Here is a 19286-nt window from a genome sequence, read left to right as displayed (position 1 = left end):
TCCCGGCTGCCTCGCGACCCAGATCCCGGAAGCCGGAAGCCGCCGGTGACGGCTAGAGCCAGGGGCGGTGCCCAGCGGAGCCACCGGCGTCTGCTCAGGGTCTCCGGGGCCCGGGTAGCCCAGCCGGTCTTCCTGGGGAAGCCGCTTCTCCGTCATTCTTTCATTCTTCTTCAGGCTTCAGGATGCAGCCTTAAATAGCAAGCAGTTCCTGCCTTCTCCTAACCTCATTCTGGCCAAATCGATAAGTAGAAAAGTAAATAGACGACAACCCAAATGGCAACAGGGGCCTAGAAAACAATAAACTTAAAAAAAAAAAATCCGGGGTATGTATTTTTAATGTCCCTAAAGGCATGCATCAGGTTGCTAAGGCTGCCTTAAAAAAACACCGCACACCGGGTGACTTAAACAATAGAATGTGTTTTCTCACGGTCTTGGAGGCTACGGCCCCTTTCTTCCCAAATTCTCACGGGGTGTCTCCTGTGTGCCTGCCGCTGGGGGAAGCGCCTGGTGTCTCTAGGACCCACGTTCCTCTTAAAAGTCGCCAGTCCGACAGGATTAGCCTTCCTCAGTGCCTCATTTTGACTTATCTGTGTAAGGTTAGTCAACATAGAAAACAAAACTGAACCCATTCGAAGATAACCTGAGAGATGGTGAGATGGGAGAGACTGACTGACCAGGGCAAAAACTGGAAAGGCAGCATCCAGAAAGTTAGTCCAAGTTGGAAGCGGCTTTTGCCCAGCTAGCTGGAAAACAGAACTTTGGTTTTGCGCTCAGAGAAGAGGAGGAAAAAGGATAACGAGTTGGGATGGACATTAGGAGGTCCTCTTTACCTGACTAGGACCTCAAAGGGCTGGCTCTTCCCTTAAGGAGGTAGTGGTTGTTTGGGGGAGGAGGGCTTGAAGTGGAACAACACTGGCGTAATTTCCAAGCTGCAAAACTTTTCCTGTCTCCGGCTGTGATCTAGGTTCAAGGTTATCTCTGACTGTCCATTGAGTTGAAGACAGTGCCACTTGGGCTGTTAATGAATTTGCAAAAAAAAAAAAAGAGAGAAACCGGCAGTGGAGAGTTTATTGAACACACTGCTGTACAACCGCACACGGCGCTCCTGGAGAAGGGATAGCATGGCTGAGAGCGGGTGGGAGGCCTTTGAAAAGCCGGCAAAACTAGTTTTAGTTTTATCTCCTGGGCCAGTTTGTGTGGGTGATGTCCACACTCAAGGGACCAGCTGACTTCTGTCCTGTCGTCTGTCTCACAGCACTAGTTACCTCCTGGTCTGACACCACGTGTCATTCAGAGGTAGCCTGCAAATGCTTGTACAAGACACCACAAGTCATTCTTGGTTCCCCACAGTCTGATTGTTAAATTGTGAACACTTTATTCCATTTTTGGGTCTTTTTTTTTTTGTCTCTACGGTCATGTTACAAGAAAAAAATAAATATGTGTCTTCCTTTGCAGACAACATTATAATTGTAAGTGCTTGGCTTCCTAAACGTAAGTTTTCAGTTACAGTGCCAAATGCAGACTTACAGATAACCAAGCTGTGGGTGTAGTTCCATGTGGTATTAGGTCACTCACTCAGCCTGCCTGAGGCTCTTAATTCAACCTCCCAGGTCCCAGGAGGGGCACCAAAAACCAATGTTTCCTTAATTTAAAGAAATAAAACATAACTTGGATTACTTTGGCAGATACCTGGAAACTATAAAAAATTTTTGAAGGCTCATCAATATTTGTGTGTGTATATGTGTGCATGTTTGTATGTAAGTAACCTAATAAGAGTTTTCAATGCATGCTGTAACTCAGATAACCATTGAAAGACAGGAATATGCAACTTCAAACTAGTAATGAGGAGAAAGGAATGATAAAAGATATCCAATTGTGATTGTACTGAGAATAGCTCTATGCAGTGGGGGCTGTTTCATGGAAGGCAGCTAAGAAAGTGCCCTCTGATGTGATGCTCTTTGAACAGAGGCCTGAAAGAAGTCAGGACATGGCTAGCTATAGAAAGACTGTCTTAGCCAGGCAGTAGTGTCCCCTGTCTTTAATCCCAGCACTCAGGAGGCAGAGGCAGGTGGATCTCTGAATGTGGCTACAGAGCCAGTTCTGGACAGCCAGGGCTACACAAAGAAATCCTGTCTTGAAAAACAACAACAACAACAACAAAAAAGAAAGACAGACTGTCTTAGCAGAGAACAAAGTCCCTGAGATGGGAGCTGGTGTAGTAGTCAGACGCAAGACTTCAGTATGGTTTGAGGCAAACCATGGTAAAAACATTGTGGCAATTCTGAAAGAAATGGGATGCCACTGCAAAGTTCGGAACCGAGAGTCAACACGATCCAACTTCTACTTTTAGTACACATACACAGCATGCATATGGAAGTCAGGATAACTTGCAGGAATTGGTTCTCTCCTTTAACCTCGTGAGTCCCGGGAATCAAACTCAGGTCACCAGGCTTGGCAGCAAGTGCCTTTACTCCCTGGCCCATCTTTCCAGCCCCAAACTTTTATGTTAGTATAATCAGACCTCTGCTGGCTCTAACCTGTAGTAAATGCAAGGCTGCAGTAAATCAAGTGAGAAATGATACCATCAAAGCGTTGGTTCGTGACAGCACAAGTGCTAACGAGTAAAAGTCTGTTTTAAGCTAAGCTAAAACACTCTCGTGTGACTCCATACTAGTGCATGTGTGTAGAGGTCAGAGGGTCAGCCTCAGACGTCATTCCTCAGGATTCATCCACCTTTTTGCTTAGGACAGGGTCTCCCAGTGAGCCCCAGAAACTGGTCTGTCTCAGCCTCCTCCAGCCATTGAAATTACAAGCATAGGTAGGTACCATTGGGGTTTGGTTTTGTTTGTTTGAGATGGGGTCTTACTATGTAGCCCTGGCTGGCCTGAAATTTGATATACAGCCAGGCTGTCCTTGAACTCAGAGACCAACCCTTCTCTGCCTCCCAAATGCTGGGATTAAAGGCATGTGCTACTACTCTGGGCTGTGCCTAGCTTTTTTAACATGTATTCTGGGGACTCTATCTCATGTCCACATGCTTGTATGGCAAATTATATACTGACTGAGCCCTATCTTCAGGCCAAAACACTATCTTAATAACTTGATATAGTTTATTAGTGTTAATTATATCCATATTGTTATGACGCAGGTCATATAATATGTGGTGGAACTGATGGTCCAAAATTCATTGTAAAATTTGACATCTGTTAGTACTAGTTTATTCTACCATAACAATGCAAAATAATATATTTATTTGAAACAGCATTTCTAGAAATGAGCCAACTAACATTTTTTATTAGACCTCTGTAAACAAAGGGCTACAGTGAAAGCTTGCGTTGAATTCCCTTCTAATTCATTAAAGACAATTTAGAACAGTGATTCTGAGAAACTAATCCTCAGAAACAACCCAAATCCATCATCTGCATCACCCATTCAGCAACGAATAGTTGCTGATACCGGGGACCAGGTCCAGGGGATCTGAGAGCTCAAAAGCAGCTCCCCCCATCCCCTGGGGGTTGGGCAGCTCTTTGAAGTCTGGGGGAGGGGAGGGGATGGGAAGATGAATGACTGAGTGTCCAAAGAGACCAGAGCTGGTAGAAATAGCCCCAATACGTAAAAAGTCTCGTTACTAAGTGCAGAAACTTAAAAACACTCTAAGTCGGCTAGTTGACTCAAAGTGTTTTTAATTTTTATGTATTTGTGCAGATCAACTTCAGCTCTGTAATAGGGTTGGAAGGAAAGGAAAGGGGAAAAAGTCATCAGTGGGGAAAAGGGGCAAAAGATCTGGTTAGCCATGGCCCAGGAGGGGAAACAAAAGGGCAAAGAATGAGGTGTGTACTGTACCCAGACTGGCCGCTGTCGCAGTGGGAGTTAGAGAACTCCTACACATCCCTAATAGAAGTGAGCAACCCCCCCCCCCCCCCCCGTGTGTGTGTGTGTGTGTGTGTGTGTGTGTGTGTGTGTCTGTCCTCCCACACACATTGTTTTCTGGGGTTTTTGTTTGTTTTTTGTTGTTTTTCGAGACAGGGTTTCTATGTGTAGTTTTGGTGCCTGTCCTGGATCTCACTCTGTAGTCCAGGCTGGCCTCGAACTCACAGAGATCCACCTGCCTCTGCCTCCCAAGTGCTGGGATTGAAGGCGTGCACCACCACCGCCCGGCCGGCTTCAGCTTTTTAATAAAACAATTACTAGTAAATCTCGTCACTTGACATATCTCTAATGACCTTTTCTCAGTGAGGAGACTGGAATTGCTTCTCAGTTTTAAGGGGGTGTTATCTGCAGGTAGAAGAAACTGGTTTTCACAGATGTTCTGCTGTGGTCCAGGCTCCACTGTGAGATACAAGTCACCTACCAGGTACAAGTCACTGTGCCACCTGTGTCCTGTGTGATGGCCTCGACGTGCACTTCATACTCTCCTCCCATCTCCGAGTCTCCCTGTTGCTTAACTGCATATTGTTTTGACATAATACAGAAACAAAGACTTAAATGTCTATATAAAGGATTTCTAGTCTTAAAATGATGTAAAAATTTTTTAATGTTAAAAAGTTCATTAAAAAAATTAACCTAAAAATAATAAAACAGTTCCACTAAATGATCCCTTTGAAAATCTGTAATTCGGGGCTAAAGAGCTGTCCCAGTGGTCAAGCGGACAACATGCAGGCAAAATACCCGCACACAAAAAGCTTTTTAAAATGAAAAATACAATGTGTAGAGTCCCTTCTTAGCAAGGCGGTGGCCCTGGGTTTGGTCTAGCCACTACCACTAGAGGGAAAAGAATGTTATGACCAAAAGTTCAGCTTCCACCAGGCATGGTTGCAAAGTCCCATTATCCCAGCAGCGAGACGGGGAGTTTAAGGATAGCCAGGCTACATAGTAAGGTGGTTTCCAAGAAAGAAAGAAAGAAGAAAGAGGGATGAAGGCATCTGACTCAGTGTCATACAAAACAAGTTACAAAATAACCTCCCCTTACTCACGGTCTTCCTGTCCTGTCTCCTTTCCTCCACTTCCCACCGGTGTTTCCTGAGTTTCACAAATAAGCGACGTGTGTGCCCTTCTTTGTCTCAGGGTCTGCTTCTGAGATAACCCAGATCAGTCCCTGAATGTGTGAACAATGAGCTGGAAGTCACCCTCTCCTGTGAAGTGAGCTATCATGTCTAACCAGCCTGCATACCCTCCCCAAATAATAGTGTCCTTGAAATCTCGTATTTAAGGGGCCTGAGATAAGGATAGCACACCCTGGAAAGACAATTCGCCAAGCTATCCATGGAACAATTTGTAGTTTCCTAGACACAGGACATACTTCAGTTAACATTTGAAAGGGTAAGTTCCTAACAGTTAAAATTGTCCTTTACAGTCAGTTTACACTGGGTCTGAGCTTCTGATGCCAGTGAATTCGCTCGGTTCATTTTTACTTATTTTTGACACAAGATCTTGCCATTGAGCCTACATTGACTTCAAACTCACAGCAACCCTCCTGCCTCAGACTCTGAAGTGTGGGAATTTCAGGCATGCCTAGTTTCCATTCAGCTTATAGATCAACCTTCCACCTCACTTGAAGACTCCACAGTTTTTATGGGAGCCTTTTCTCTTTCAAGGAACAGTGTTCACTAGCACATGAGGGCAAGCAGGATTACCCCTCTTCATCTTCTCTGGACAGGGGTTTTATTCACAGACATAAATCGACAGGACAAGTTGAATGAGAAAGGAGAAAAGTAACATTTTAGAGACTGGCAAACAGGGAGATGGGTGCTAAATAGACTTGAGCCCTGAAAAGGCTGAAGAAGCATCGAGAAGATCCGGAAGGGGCTGACTTCCCTTGCAGGATCCCAAGTGGCGGATTGCCTGGGGCACACTGGAAATGGGAGAGAAAGTGATGTTAAGAGCGGAATTCTCATGAGACACTGTTGAAGCAATGCTGATTCCCAGCATCCCTGTGCTCTGGGGTCATATTGCAGTCCTCTGTATCTTTTCCAGAGACTGGAGATGTCATCTCAGAGGGGACTCAGAACTAGTGGGCACCAGGCACAGAGGAGGACGACTTTTGTGCTGAACATGGAGGATAGGATGGGGTGAGAATAAATGAAAATATACACAAAGAACTTAGGACTCTCAGCCTTCTTTCCAGAATGTTCCACCTGGTCTACACTTTATAGATATATCTGAAAACCCTCTCTGGTGAATCGAATCTGCCTGAGGGAAGAGAGCTAAAGATACCAACTAGACGCCACTCAGGACTTGAGGATCTATCTGTCAGAGAGGTTGAAAGTCCTGTTGGGTGAGGCTTTCTTAGGGCAAACCTTTCATTACCTGGGCTCCATACTGTCTCTGAGATAACTGGACAAGGGAATTACATATACCCAGGAATTGGCAACAGCTAACAGCTGGAATGCACCTTGCACAGTCACCTTTGGAGAAGATCAGGAGGGAGATGCACACACACACACCAGGAGTACTTTAAGTTCCCCTCTCAGGATGGCAGCCTCGCCTTCTTGAGGAGGCTCAGAATCTGCCCACTAGCTCAGGTCCAGCAGCAGAATGCAAGGCTTCATTTCTACCTCAGTACTGTCTGTCTCCAAAGCTGGGGACATTTTAGCTACATGAATAAAGTGGGACTTTAGTAATCTGCCATTTATTTGGGACCCTATTCCCAATTATCTATCTCCAAAGAGCTTGGTATTTATTCTGGTTACCATGGGTTTCAGGCAGATAATGATTGTTAAAGGCAACTATTGGGAATTTCACAACCCCATTGAAAACAGGAAATAAATTTCATCAGCATTATTTTTTTTTAATTTAATGTGCATGCATGTATGCCTGTGGACCACATGCATACAGAGGTCAGAAGAGGGGGTTGAATTCTCTGGAACTGGAGTTACAGTTTTAAGTCACCCTGTGGATGCTGGGAACTGAGCCTAGGTCCTTTACAAGAGCAAGTGCTCTGAACTGCTGAGGCATCTCTCCACCACTTCATCGGCATTCTTGGTCTACAGGGGAATGACTACTAAATGGTGCTTAGATTCTAGTATCTGTTTTTTGGACTGGGTCTCACATAACCTAGAATGGCCTCAAACAATATATAGCCAACAATGACCTTGAACATTGGCTCCTTCTGCCCCACTTTTTGATTATAGTGATGGGATTACAGGTGTGCACCACCATGACCAGTTCATGCAATGCTGGGGATTGAACCCAGGGCTGCATGCATGCTAGGCAAGCACTCTTTCAACTGAACTATCCTCCTTCTTTTTCTTTTTTCCTTCTTGGAAACCACCTTACTATGTAGCCTGGCTATCCTTAAACTCCCCGTCTCGCTGGGATAATAGGCCTTTGCAACCATGCCTGATGGAAGCTGAACTTTTGGTCATAATATTCTTTTCCCTCTAGTGGCAGTAGCTAGACCAAACCCAGGGCTGTGGCCTTGCTAGCACTTTTACAACTAAGTGGGACTCAAGACTTTAGTAAACAAAATGTCTTTGGGTTCCTACCAGTGGCAGGTGACAGAGGAATGACATGTTTCGTCATTCATCCCATGTTTTTCTTTGATATCTTTTCCTGTATATACAAAGCAAAGTCTGTTATCTCGGCTTCCAGGGCAAGCCAATTTATGTTGGGCCTTGTCTATTAAAAATATGCCCGCCGGGAGAGAAACCCTGTCTCAAAACACCAATAGGAAAAAAAAAAAAAAGCCCATTTGCAGGAAGAAAAGGGGAGAAATGCTGTAATTACATTATATTTTTAAAACTTCCCAGCTGGGGCTGGAGAAATTGCTGGTCTCCCAGGGGCCCCAGATTCAAGTCCTAGCACCCATCTTATTTATGTCTTTAATGACCATTTTTAACTCGTCCCAGGGAATCCAATGTCCTCTTTTGGCCTCCGTGGTACCACATATAATGCACACAGACATACATGCAGACAAAACACCCAAACAATAAAATAAATAAAAATTTATTTTTAAAAATAGGTCCAGCTACTGGCTCTAGTACATTAAACCACAAATCTGTGGTGTGTGCATGTGAATATCACCAGACTGTAGATACATGTTTCTCCGGAGTGAACAGCCTCAGTATTTTATATAAATTCCTCACCATTTTCCCCACAATGGCAGAACACACCTCCTTCAAGTCTCAAGACTTAACTACCAGTTTCTTTTTTCCCTTTATAAACACCTTGTTTTGTGTGTGCGCACGTGTGTGTGTGTGTGTGTGTGTGTGTGTGTGTGTGTGTGTGTGTGTGTTGGTGTACACGGGCCAGCAGCACACATGTGGAGGTCAGAAAACAATTCGCAGGAGTAGATTCTGTGCTTCCACCATGCGGGTCCTGTGGGTTGAACTCTGGTCACCAGGCTTGGCAGCAAGTGCCTTAACTCACCCAACCATCTCACCAGCTCAACTTACAGTTTCTTGAACAGCTTAAAAAAAAAAATTGAAACTCAGGGCTGGAAGACTGGCTCAGTGGTTAGGAGCACTTGTTCTTGCAAAGGACCCAGGTTTGATTCCCAGCACCCACATGGAGGCTCACCACCTCCTCATACACCAGACATGCATTCGGTGCACAGATGTGCATGCATGCATAAAAAAACACTCATACACACAAAATAATAAAAATAAATCTATTTTTTCTTTTCAAGGTAGGGTTTCTCTGTGTTACAGCTCTGGCTGTCTCAGAATTCACTTTGTAGACCAGGTTGGCCTTGAACTCACAGAGATACTCCTGCCTCTGCCTCCCAAGTGCTGGGATTAAAGGTGTGTGCCAGCATACCTAGCTAAAATTTTTTTAAAAATTGAAATTCCTACCAAAAATTAGCTGAGCCATTCAAGAAGTCAATGTACTGGAGGGAAAAGTTAGAGCCACTATTCCAAACTAAAAACAAACGAAAAATAAATAAATAAAAACAAAAACCAGGTATCATAACAAAATGCAGTTCATAAACTCAGGATTAGGTCCTGGTTTGAAAGGAAAAGCAACCCTGTGCCGTGCTGGCTCACCCTTGCAGCCACAGCACGCTGGAGGCTGAGGCAGGAGGACTTCAAGTTCAAGGCCAGCCTGGGCTTCATAGCAAGACCTGGTCTCGAAACCAACAAATCCCAGAACATGAGACATTTTTGGAGTAACTTGTAGCAATGGAGAATAGGCTGACCTTAGGTGGCATGAAATTATTTGCACAGGATATCATTCTGAGGAGGAATATACTCAAATACCTAGGGGTACAGCACACTTTGAGATGACACAGTGAAAAATGTGTTCAGCATTAAGCTCGTGAACTCCCTTCATGTAGTTACATGTAACCACGCTCAAATAAGTTAATTTCCATTCTCTCCAGTAATCTATAGCATGAATATACCGTGATTTAGTTATCCATTTTTCTGCGGATGGACCTTTAGATTGTGTATGCTTTGGGGGAGATTATGAATAATGCTCTCTCCTAAACACTTTTAAGTTTCTAATGTTCAAAAACAGGCATTTCTACTTATATACACCTAGGGGCAGAATTGTTGCCTATTAGTAATCTTAAACTAAGCATTCTTCCAAGAACTTGGATCAGTATACATCCCTACCTGCTCCAGTTGCTCCACATTCTTTCTAACACTTGGAATTGTATTCTTTCTCTTAGTCATTCTGGCACATGCACGCACACACACACACTTGTGTGTATATGTGTGTGTGTGTGTGTGTGTGTGTGTGTGTGTGTGTGTGTGTGTATTTGGGACAGGGTCTCACTATGTAGTCTTGCCTTGTGGAACTATTTAGAAAGAACTAGCTTTGAATTCACAGATATTTCCTTGCCTCTTCCTCCCTAGTGTTGGGATTAAAGACTTGTGCCCTATTTAGAGATACCTTGCGGCTCTCATTTCTACTCCCCAACTTCTAGTAAGACTGGACATTTCTTCAAATGGATATGCTAGTAATTTGGTTATCCCTTTAAAGTGCCCATGCAGAGGTGTATGTGTGCATGTGTGCATGTGTACTTTTCTCTCCTTTTTTGGTATTGGGGCTGAACCCCAGGGTCTCATGCATACTAAGTAAGCACTCTGTCACTAAGCTAAATCCCCATCCCTCTGGCCTTGAACTCACTCTGCAGCTAAAACAGGCCCTGACCATGCAATCCTTCTGCCTCAGCCTCTGGAGTAGCTGCAATTAAGGGCCTATGCCACCAGATTTGCTTAACTTTTTCCTGTTTGAAATGATTTCTTCACATATTCAGTACCTTTATCACATGCTCAGAGCATCTTTTCCTGTGTTCTGGCAAGCCACTCATACACACATACACACACACACACACACACACACACACACACACACACACACACACACACACACACGTACGTTTGTTTATTGAGAGAAACTACTCCTTAGAAGCCTGGAGGAAGGCATATGGCATGCTCTAGCTAAGCTACCAGCAAGGTTGAGAAACTTGGAAACCTAATGGCCTACTGCTGTTGAGGTCCAGCTTCTTCATGTCAAGGACAGCAGGGTCCTCCTACTTCTTCATGAAATTTTAAAGTTGTAACTAAAAAAAGCAAAGCAAATTTTTTTTTTAAACAGGATCTCAGTGTGTAGCCTTGGCTGTCCTAGAACTTGTTCTGTAGACCAGGCTGGCCTTGAACTCACAGAGATCCACCTGCCTTTGCCTCCTGAGTGCTGAAATTAAAGGCGTGTGCCACCACTGCCCAGCACAAGAAATAACCTCATTTGTTCCTGAGTGAGGCAGACAGTTGTTATTTGCTTTTTCCTCATTGGTTTGGAACTTATACTCTATTTCTTACAAGCAACACTTGAAATCCACTGTGTACATTTAACTTCACACGGCCTTTTTCTCTACTTTCAAACTTATTTCAGTTTAGTCTTCGGCCCACATTAGTAGATTTCTGACCCTACCATCCCTACAAAGATGCTGGTGCACGCTGTCACACGCTGAGTCCAACAGTCCCTTCCCATCCTTATCTGCACTAGCTTCCCTGCCGACCAGACCTCCAGGGTTGCCTGTGTCTTTTTTCCCCCAGGATGCTCTGATTTTACATCTTTACCTCCACCCCATCTTCTCTCCTTCTTGGGTGTTTCCACTTCAACCCCTACTCAAACTGAATAGTTTCCCCAAGGTTCTCTTCCTAGCCCACACTTCTCATTTTACTAATTCAGTTTCTGATCCCATCCTCTCCTTCCATGGGGCTAACTCTCAAATTAGTATCTCCAGTCCAACCTCTTCTTTGAACCTCAGACTCAAACCCAATTTCCAGCTGTCCAACCAACCTGGAGACAAGACAGGCAGCCCAAATACAGCATGCCTGTAGTCAGTGATTACCTGCTTCTCCCACCAATTCATGCCTGGAAGCTCAGGTCCTTCCACTCCTTTCTCTCCCTCTGTCCCACTTCCTAGACATTGTTCTGATCTTCCAGCTCTACCTCCTGGCGTATTTTTCTGGTTGCTTTTCCCAAGTGGTATTCTATGGATATTAGATAATTTAGGGAAAAAAAATGGATTCTACTGTAAAGTTAGGCTGCTAAGTACTAGGAAGCTATGACAAACTTGTTTCTACAGGACCTTCTGGAGGCACTCTGTGGCTATTAGATTCTAGATACATAGGAGGTGTGCAATCTTTCCCAAGATTATTCTAGGATTTCTACAGGACACTGGGTAGCATCTCAGATGCCTCATCAGGCATGAAACTGCTGCCTCGAACCAGTCTATTCTTCCTCAGCCCCATGCCAGGACCCTAGCACGGCTTTGCCATCTTTCTGGCCCCATGGCTCTCATCTTGCTTCCTTAGACATGCTATTCACAGTGGTACAAGAGCAAGCTGTTTAAACTCAAATGAGAAAATGACATCTATTGTTCACCTGGAGTATGAGAAGCACTCCTGTGACCTGGTCAACTCTACCTGTCTCTTCTCACACCACAGATCCACTTATACCTTAGGAATCTCCACCTGCTCTCTTCTCTCCAAACAGTCTTTGTTCACATCGTGCTATCTGGAATATTCCTCCCCTTTCCTCTACCCATTGGCTAACTGCTACCTCTCTAAGACTCAGCTCGGATGCTACTACTCTCCAACCCTGCTCATGATGCACCATCAGCAATTATAAATGTATTGTGCAAAGTTTAAGACCAGGGGCAATATTAATTTCTTTTTTTGTTTTCTTTGTTTTTCAAAGCAGGATTTCTCTATGTAGACCAGGCTGGCCTTGAACTCAGAGCTCTACCTGCCTCTGCTTCCCAAATGCTGAGATTAAAGGCGTGTGCCACCACTGCCTGGATAATTTTTTTTCTTCTTCTTAAATCCTAAAACCTAGTGGGTCCCAAGGCTCAGCCCTCGTCTCTTGATACCACCTGCAAGATTAATCCATCCATACCGACACCTCCCAACTCATGCCTCCTCCTTTCCAGTACACTCCAGCCAGCTCATTTCCAGTACACTCGTTTGCTTTACTCTTCCTCCAGATCTCCACCACACTGGTGGCTCATTCAGGTCTATTAGGACATAACCTCCTCTGATACACTCATCCAAATCCTCATGCTCACGATTCTGTTCCCTTAATACTCTCAGAAATTAATTTGATTGTCCATCTTTCCTACTGAATCAGCCCAGACAACTGGAGCAGCTACTTACTGTGCTGTTTCTGATGCTTCAGACAGCGTCTGCACAATGTTTACACATTCAATCTGTGTTGGATGAATTAATGTCTTACACGTCTGGCACATAATTCTTACTGACATTTGAATGCTTGCTAACTGCCCTATATTGTGTTAAATGAACCACAGGAATTACTTTGTCTTAAGGCTACAATTAGCTCTTTTATACTGAGACCCTTGGGAATAGTAGTTTGCTGGAATTCTGGTTTTAAAGGATATGGGTAGCAATGGTCTCACTGTGAGTGGCTACTGTGCTACCCTCACACTTACACGGGTAACACTCAACTGTGTGCTCTGCTCAAAGGATGGTGGAGGTGGGAGATGGAGAGGGAGGGGAGTCAAATAGAGGAGGAAACACACTGTAGACTGTGTTCAAGCAGAGCATCATCCCATTTCACAGTGGAGAAGTCAAGTTCCTCCTAGTTTTCACTGCCTAGAGGGCTGGGGCATCTTTAACCCAGCAACCAAAGGGAGCTACTGCTCCCTTGCTAGGGAAGAGTTTAACCTACCTACTTTCTCCTCTGGGTACAGGGAAAGAACAAAGCGTTCACCGATCAGAGTCTCAGTCTACTACGGCTCTGCCAAGGAAGGCTTGATGCCTGAGACCCGCATTCCTTCTCTGAGTCTCAGCTTTCCACCTATAGGGAAACCACTCCAGATTCGAATGTTCCACGGCCCTTACAGTACAGAGCCAGACCCTTCTGCTCACTGCTCCAGATACCACTGGAGAAAGGCCTCCTTCCTGTCTTCTGGACTGGCCCAGCCCTTGGCATACCAAGAACAGAACTCTTTAAAATACAAGTGAAGGTAGCAGGATGCTCTTGGAAAGCTAGAATCCTGTGTGTGTCTTACTGTCTTCCAAGAGTGACACAGTGACAGCCGAGCAAAACGGTCCTTCCCTGCAATATTTATTAAGGAATTTACACATACACAGGAGAAAGGCAACCAGGCGCTGTGCTTCCCACACATGAGATCTTTGAAGCAAAGTTTTCTTGTTTGAGTTTTCAAGTGGGGTGAACAATGGCCAAGAGAAAGCTGCCCAGGCTCTCTGCCTCTTACACCTGGAAAAGGTGGGCAAACAGCACTCAGACACGAGGACCTCGGAGATGGCAGATGGGAAAAGGGAAAGGAGGAGGAAGCTATCGATGAGATGGCAAGTTTTAAACTGTAAGGTAACCTGGCAACAGTTTTAGCTATTGAGAAATTAATTCCTCTCTGTTGCAAACCTAGAACTAGAAAAACAAAACACCCAGAGCAGACGGGGAGGTGGCAGGTGGGATCCACACATCCACACACACACAAGCAGCGCACACGCTAAGCTCTGCATTTCCTCGTAGGGGCTGGTCTTTCAGCCACAGGGCTGGATCCTGCTCAAGGCAGGCAGAAGGTGGGCAAGGGATGTGTGTTTGTGTGTGGACCTTCATGGAGTCTTTGGTGCTAATAAAGGCAGACTGAAGCAGCAAGTCCTGAAGCTCCAGATTCTGACAGCACTCAGAGTCAAGTGGAATGATATTTTTGCTCATCCTCATAGGAAGGGGCTTGCTTCACTCTAGGGCCAGGACCAACTTGACCCAAGACCCAAGGATTATCTGACTACACAACTTCCTTCATTCCCACAAAGCTGGGAACAATGCCTTCCTCTTCAAGCAGAACTCCCAACACTTAGAAATAGCTTAAAACAAAGGACCGCTCCACTTCCCTCTGCCAAGCACTCAGCCTCTACAGACCTTTCTGGGGGCCTGAGAGGAGGCTCAGCCTCAAGGGAAGGTACTGAGCAGCTCATGTACCCTCTTCTGCCAAAAATTTCTAAGGTGCTGGTGCCGGGAGAGGGTGGGGTGGGAGGAAATCAGGAAGTCAGGGGACATGACCAACACAAGGCAACAGAGAGGTCTGTGAGTGGGGGAAGGGTCTGGGTTGGGCAGGACGCCAAACCCCAGATGACTTATGAGCAATTTCTAAACCAAACAGAGAGAGGTAGGAAAAAGAGGAGGAGGAGAGGACTGGGAAAGAAGAGAAAAGGGAAAGCAAGGGATGAAGAGAGTGGCAGCCATACAGGCGCTTTGCTTTTATTTCCACATCTGAGGGCTGAGAGTCTGATTGGCTGCCTGGCCATTTCCACCACCCATTGACTGTCCATAGTTCATCATGCCGTTGGCTCCGTAGAAGTTCATCCCAGCCATCTGCTGGGTCATCTGAAAAGGACAGAGATTTTCAGATCAGGCCTTGGGCACTCAGCCAGTTAGTACACAGAGCAGGGGAAGGAGGACTCCTGAGTCTAGTCAGCAGAGAGGCCTCCAATGAGTGTCTCCTCTTCTTTCCTAGGCCCTCTCCTCACACTCTCACTGTTGAAGCCTGTTGTCAGCTGGCCCCAGTCTGCTCTGAGGAGTCTAAAAACAGGCCCCTGCTGCAGCGCTCCGCCTCCCCCACCCACCTCCCAGGCAGTGCCAATATCAGCTGTGCGTGCTTGCTTGGACAAGTGGGGTGATGGGGGCCTCCCACTGGACGGCCAAAGGAAGAAATGGGAGAAACAACCTACGTGTCTATCACCTATGACAACCAGAGAAGCTGGGCGAAGCGTCAGGGGAAGGCAGCCTGGGTGGGACAGTCTTCTTTTTGTTGTTCGGTTCTGAGAGCAGGTCTCACTGTGTAGCCCCTGACTGGCCCGGCCGGAACTCACTAGAGACCAGGCTGGCCTCAGACTTGCAGTGGTTATCCAGCCTCTGCCGCTGCCCCACAAGTACTAGGATTAGGGTCATGTGCTACTAGGCTGGGCCAGTAAGGACTTCTTTGTAATTAGATTAAAAGACAGACTTTTTCAAAGAACTTCAGTTTTCCTGAGAACTGAAATTTAGGGGAAAACTGGAAGAAGAATGCAACAAAACCCACGTTTCATCTTTAAATTCACGAGCTGTTACATTTTAGCCCTGCTTTTTTCTGTGTACACATACATACATAGACATGTATACGTATAAATTTGAGGTGCAGGTATCATACCTCTGCACCCCGTGGAGGTCAGGAGGCATCTCATGAGGATGAACACTTTCTCAGAACCACACCCCAGCACACCCGAGAAATGTCACGCTGCTACAGTCGTCTATACTGCCTTACTGTCTCCACTCTTTCCTCTCTAATCTGAAGCCCAACGTCAGCCTGGGTGTTCACTCTGTCTAATGTGTGACTGACAGACTTGTGTGGGGAGTGACGGACAGAGGCAGCCTCAGCCCAGAGAATTTTCTTGTTCTTTGGTGCACTCCTTTAATCCCAGCACTTGGGAAGCAGAGTCAAGTGGATCCCTGTGAGTTTGAGGCCAGCCTGGGCTACATAGTGAGTTTCAGGGAAGCTAGGACTACACAGAGAAACCCTGTCTTGTGGGTCAGTTTCCCCAAATACAATAAAAGGGATCTTCCTGCTGGACAGTGGGGGCGCACACCTTTGATCCCAGCACTCAGGAGGCAGAGGCAGGCGGATCTTTGAGTTCAAGGCCAGCCTGTTCTAGGATAGCCAGAGCTACACAGAGAAACCTTGTCTCAAAAAACAAACAAAACAGGGATCCTCCTTTTATATACTATGTATTATTATATCATTATAATATATTATATATAATAATTTCCAGAACTATTCATTTATTTGTCTTGTTTGTTTGTTTTTTGAGACAGGGTATCACTATGTAGTTTGGCTGTCCTGGAAATCACTATATATAGATCAGGATGTGCTCACACTCAGAGGTCCACCTGCCTCCTGAGTTCTGGGATTTCAGGTGCTGGCTGCCACGCCTGGCTTCAAGCAGTTTTTCTTATCTGAAAATGTTTGTTCAAGGAGACTTTATTCACGTTGGTGAACTGTGTAACAGTTTTTTTTCTGCTTCATGATTGGGGGGCGTTATTTGAAATCAACTTAGTTCTTTGGGTGGTTCATGTAGCCCGTTTTGATCATATTTACCCCTCACTCACTCCAACACTTTCCCAATTCACCCAGCTTCCCTACCCTCTCGACTACATGTCTTCCTTCTTTTAATTCTTCAAGAACCGTTTGTGCTACCCGGATATTCTTAACATGGTCTTCTACTGGAGAGTGGTCAGCTTACCTACCAGGGCAACGCTCTCAGAAAGCTCTCTCCTCCCCAGCTCCATGCCGAGAGCTCTTGGGGGCATGTGCTCTGACTTTTGTTTTCTAGTTTCTCCTCATAGGTTTTAAGAATGCCTGCCACCACATGCTGCTTCCTTCTTAGCGCCTCATTCTTCTGAGGCAGCAATAAGGCAGACAGATAGGAGGGTTTGGGGACATTTTGAGACAGGCGTTAAAGGAGTGCCCTCTCTTGTTAGTGGAATAAGGCAGACAGATAGGAGGGTCTGGGGACATGACAGGCGTTAAAGGAGCGCCCTCTCCTGTTAGTGGAATGACTCCATAGACGAATGGATGGTGTGTCCTCTGATTTATGTGTCTCTGTTCCATTCCTCACTTGTTTCTTTCCCATCACCTCCAGATTTTCAAAGACTTCCCTCTTCCTATGTCACGCTCGCCTCCCCACACACAATGTCTTTCCAAGCTACCAACCTAGATGCCTGTGTGTTCCAGCTCCCATGTTTGTAAGGCCCCCGGTAACCAGAGCTCTCCTCTGCCATGCCTTCTGCCTGTTCTCAGGATGCCTTCACCAGGATGGGCCTTTCTTCTTCTGGCTTTGTCACCTCAGGCCTCTGCTCCTCCTCTCTGGGGACTTGGGGCCCCTATGCCTAACACCGTGACATGTGGAGCCATGCGAACAGTTTTGCTTGTGCCCCTTGCTTGTCTGTCGAGGTTTGGTTTTCTTTTTAGAAGGTGTGGAGGGACTCAGACTTAGTCTACAGGTCTTATTCTATAGGCTCTCAGGAACCCTCAAAAAGTCTGACTTCAGCCAGGCCTTCTACGGAAATAAAGCGAGGTATATCTCTGGCATAACTTGTCCACATGGAAAGGATTTGGGGGATCAGGGAGTGGCACCAGGAGCGACACCGAGCAAGGCTCTGAAGTCCCACCGCAGGTACAGTGAGGCTGCTTACCTGAGTAAGGTTCCACTGCAGCTGCTGAGCTGGCTGAACCCCATACACAGTCTGGGGCATGGCTGCCATGCTTGCCATATAGCCGGCTTGCTGAGTGGTCATCATCCCGTTGGGCACACCCATCATGGAAGCCTGCATACCCCCCATATAGCCTGCAGGCATGGCCATGGGGGCAACCATTCCAGAGGCTCCTGGCTGAGCTACCATGCCTACTGGTGGGGGCATCATGCTGCCCATGATGCTGTTAGGTGGTGTAACGCCGGGGAAACCGGGGTAAGCTGTGGGATATGCCATCTGAGCAGGGGCCATGAACATTGCTGCCAAGAAAACACACATAAGGATCTGATAAAGAGGAAAAGACATAGTTAGCCCAAACACGCACCAGCTAGTCCTTTCCTGGAAGAAGTTCTCCAATTACTCAACCTGGAATCCTGTTCTCCAGCAAATCAGCAGCGTGAGCTCTCTACAAGTCTCTTTGGTTACCACTGGGCCTCACTCTGACCTAGCCATTCCTTTTTCCAGGGCAGGCCCTGACCTTGAGTCAGACCTCACGGAAGTATAGCTCTGATGACAGTGTATCTATTTGCTGACACTTTGTGGCTTCCCCAGCAATGTCGTGTTCAAGTTTGTTGTATACATCATGTCCCTGGCCTCAGAGTCACTATTCCTTGTCACAACAAAGTAATTCTTTTTATAGATTAGCATACAATGGAGCAGGTTTCTCTGTGGCATTTTTCATATACACTCACTTTTGGTTGATTTCCCCGTACACACTCCTCTCCCAGGGGGTACCCATCCCTGCTCTTCTCTCTCCATGGCTCCTCCTTCCTCCTTCCATTTTCTATCCCATGGCTCAGCAGAGACTCCCCTCTCGTGGGGCCTTCCTAGTTTCCTGGACTCTAGCCACAATTACTCTCCCCTATGTGGATTCCAGCACGTAATTGTTGTACATGTTTACTTATGTGAGAGTAAAATTAAACACGTGCTATCTGTATTTCTAAGCCTGGGTTATCTCACTTAACATAATATTTTCCAGTTCTGTCCATTGCTTACAAATTTCATTTTCTTTATGGCCAAACACAATCCTAACATATTCTTGCGTGTTTGTTCTCGGTCTTGCCCTGGAGCACCTCCATGACTTCACGGACTTTACCTTGGGCAGGCATTTGAGGAGTCTGGGATCCATACAGTGAGAGGATGGAGTCCTTGGAGAGCTGTTTCTTGCCTGTTTCTTCTGATTTGCTCCCTGGCTCAGGAAACAGGTTCAGGTTTTCAGGAACAGAACCAGCACTCCCTGCAGTCGGCATGGAACCTACAGCCTAGAGCACAGAGGACAGTAGGAAAATCAGAATGGTCTTCTGTGTAAGAACCCTTACACTTTCTGCTGCTTCTAGCATTCTTGTAAGAATTAATGGCTCATGAGCCAGGTGTGATAACTCACACCTATAATCCCAGAATTTAAGAGGCTGAGGCAGGAGGTTGGCTGAAAGTCTGAGGCTACCTGGGCTACACAGTAAGTTTTAGGTCAGCCTGGACAACATTGTTAAAGTGTGAGACAACAGGGGATAGGCAGGTAGAGAAAGAAAGAGAAGAATTTATGGCTCATGTTAAGTTAGCATCTT

The 19286-nt window shown here is 45.9% G+C and overlaps 1 protein-coding gene across 1 annotated transcript in view; it reads right to left on the bottom strand.

Annotated features, from left to right (window-relative positions):
• Positions 1–13519: 13519 nt before the first annotated feature.
• The window catches only part of Smap2 (small ArfGAP2), a 51532-nt gene continuing 45765 nt past the window's right edge, over positions 13520–19286 (bottom strand). Inside the window, exons 8-10 of the mRNA XM_052716083.1 lie at positions 18818–18983; positions 17665–17981; positions 13520–14820 (exon numbers count right to left, since the gene is read on the bottom strand). Coding sequence (XP_052572043.1) covers positions 14695–14820; positions 17665–17981; positions 18818–18983 — 609 coding nt within the window. The 3' untranslated portion in view covers positions 13520–14694. The remainder of the gene's footprint in view (positions 14821–17664; positions 17982–18817; positions 18984–19286) is intronic.

This window comes from Peromyscus californicus, unplaced genomic scaffold, assembly GCF_007827085.1.
Source record: "Peromyscus californicus insignis strain IS unplaced genomic scaffold, ASM782708v3 Scaffold_5__1_contigs__length_169319896, whole genome shotgun sequence".
NCBI classification, from domain to species: domain Eukaryota; kingdom Metazoa; phylum Chordata; class Mammalia; order Rodentia; family Cricetidae; genus Peromyscus; species Peromyscus californicus.
The sequence above is the reverse complement of the archived record's forward strand: the minus strand, read 5'-3'. Positions and strand labels throughout refer to the sequence as shown.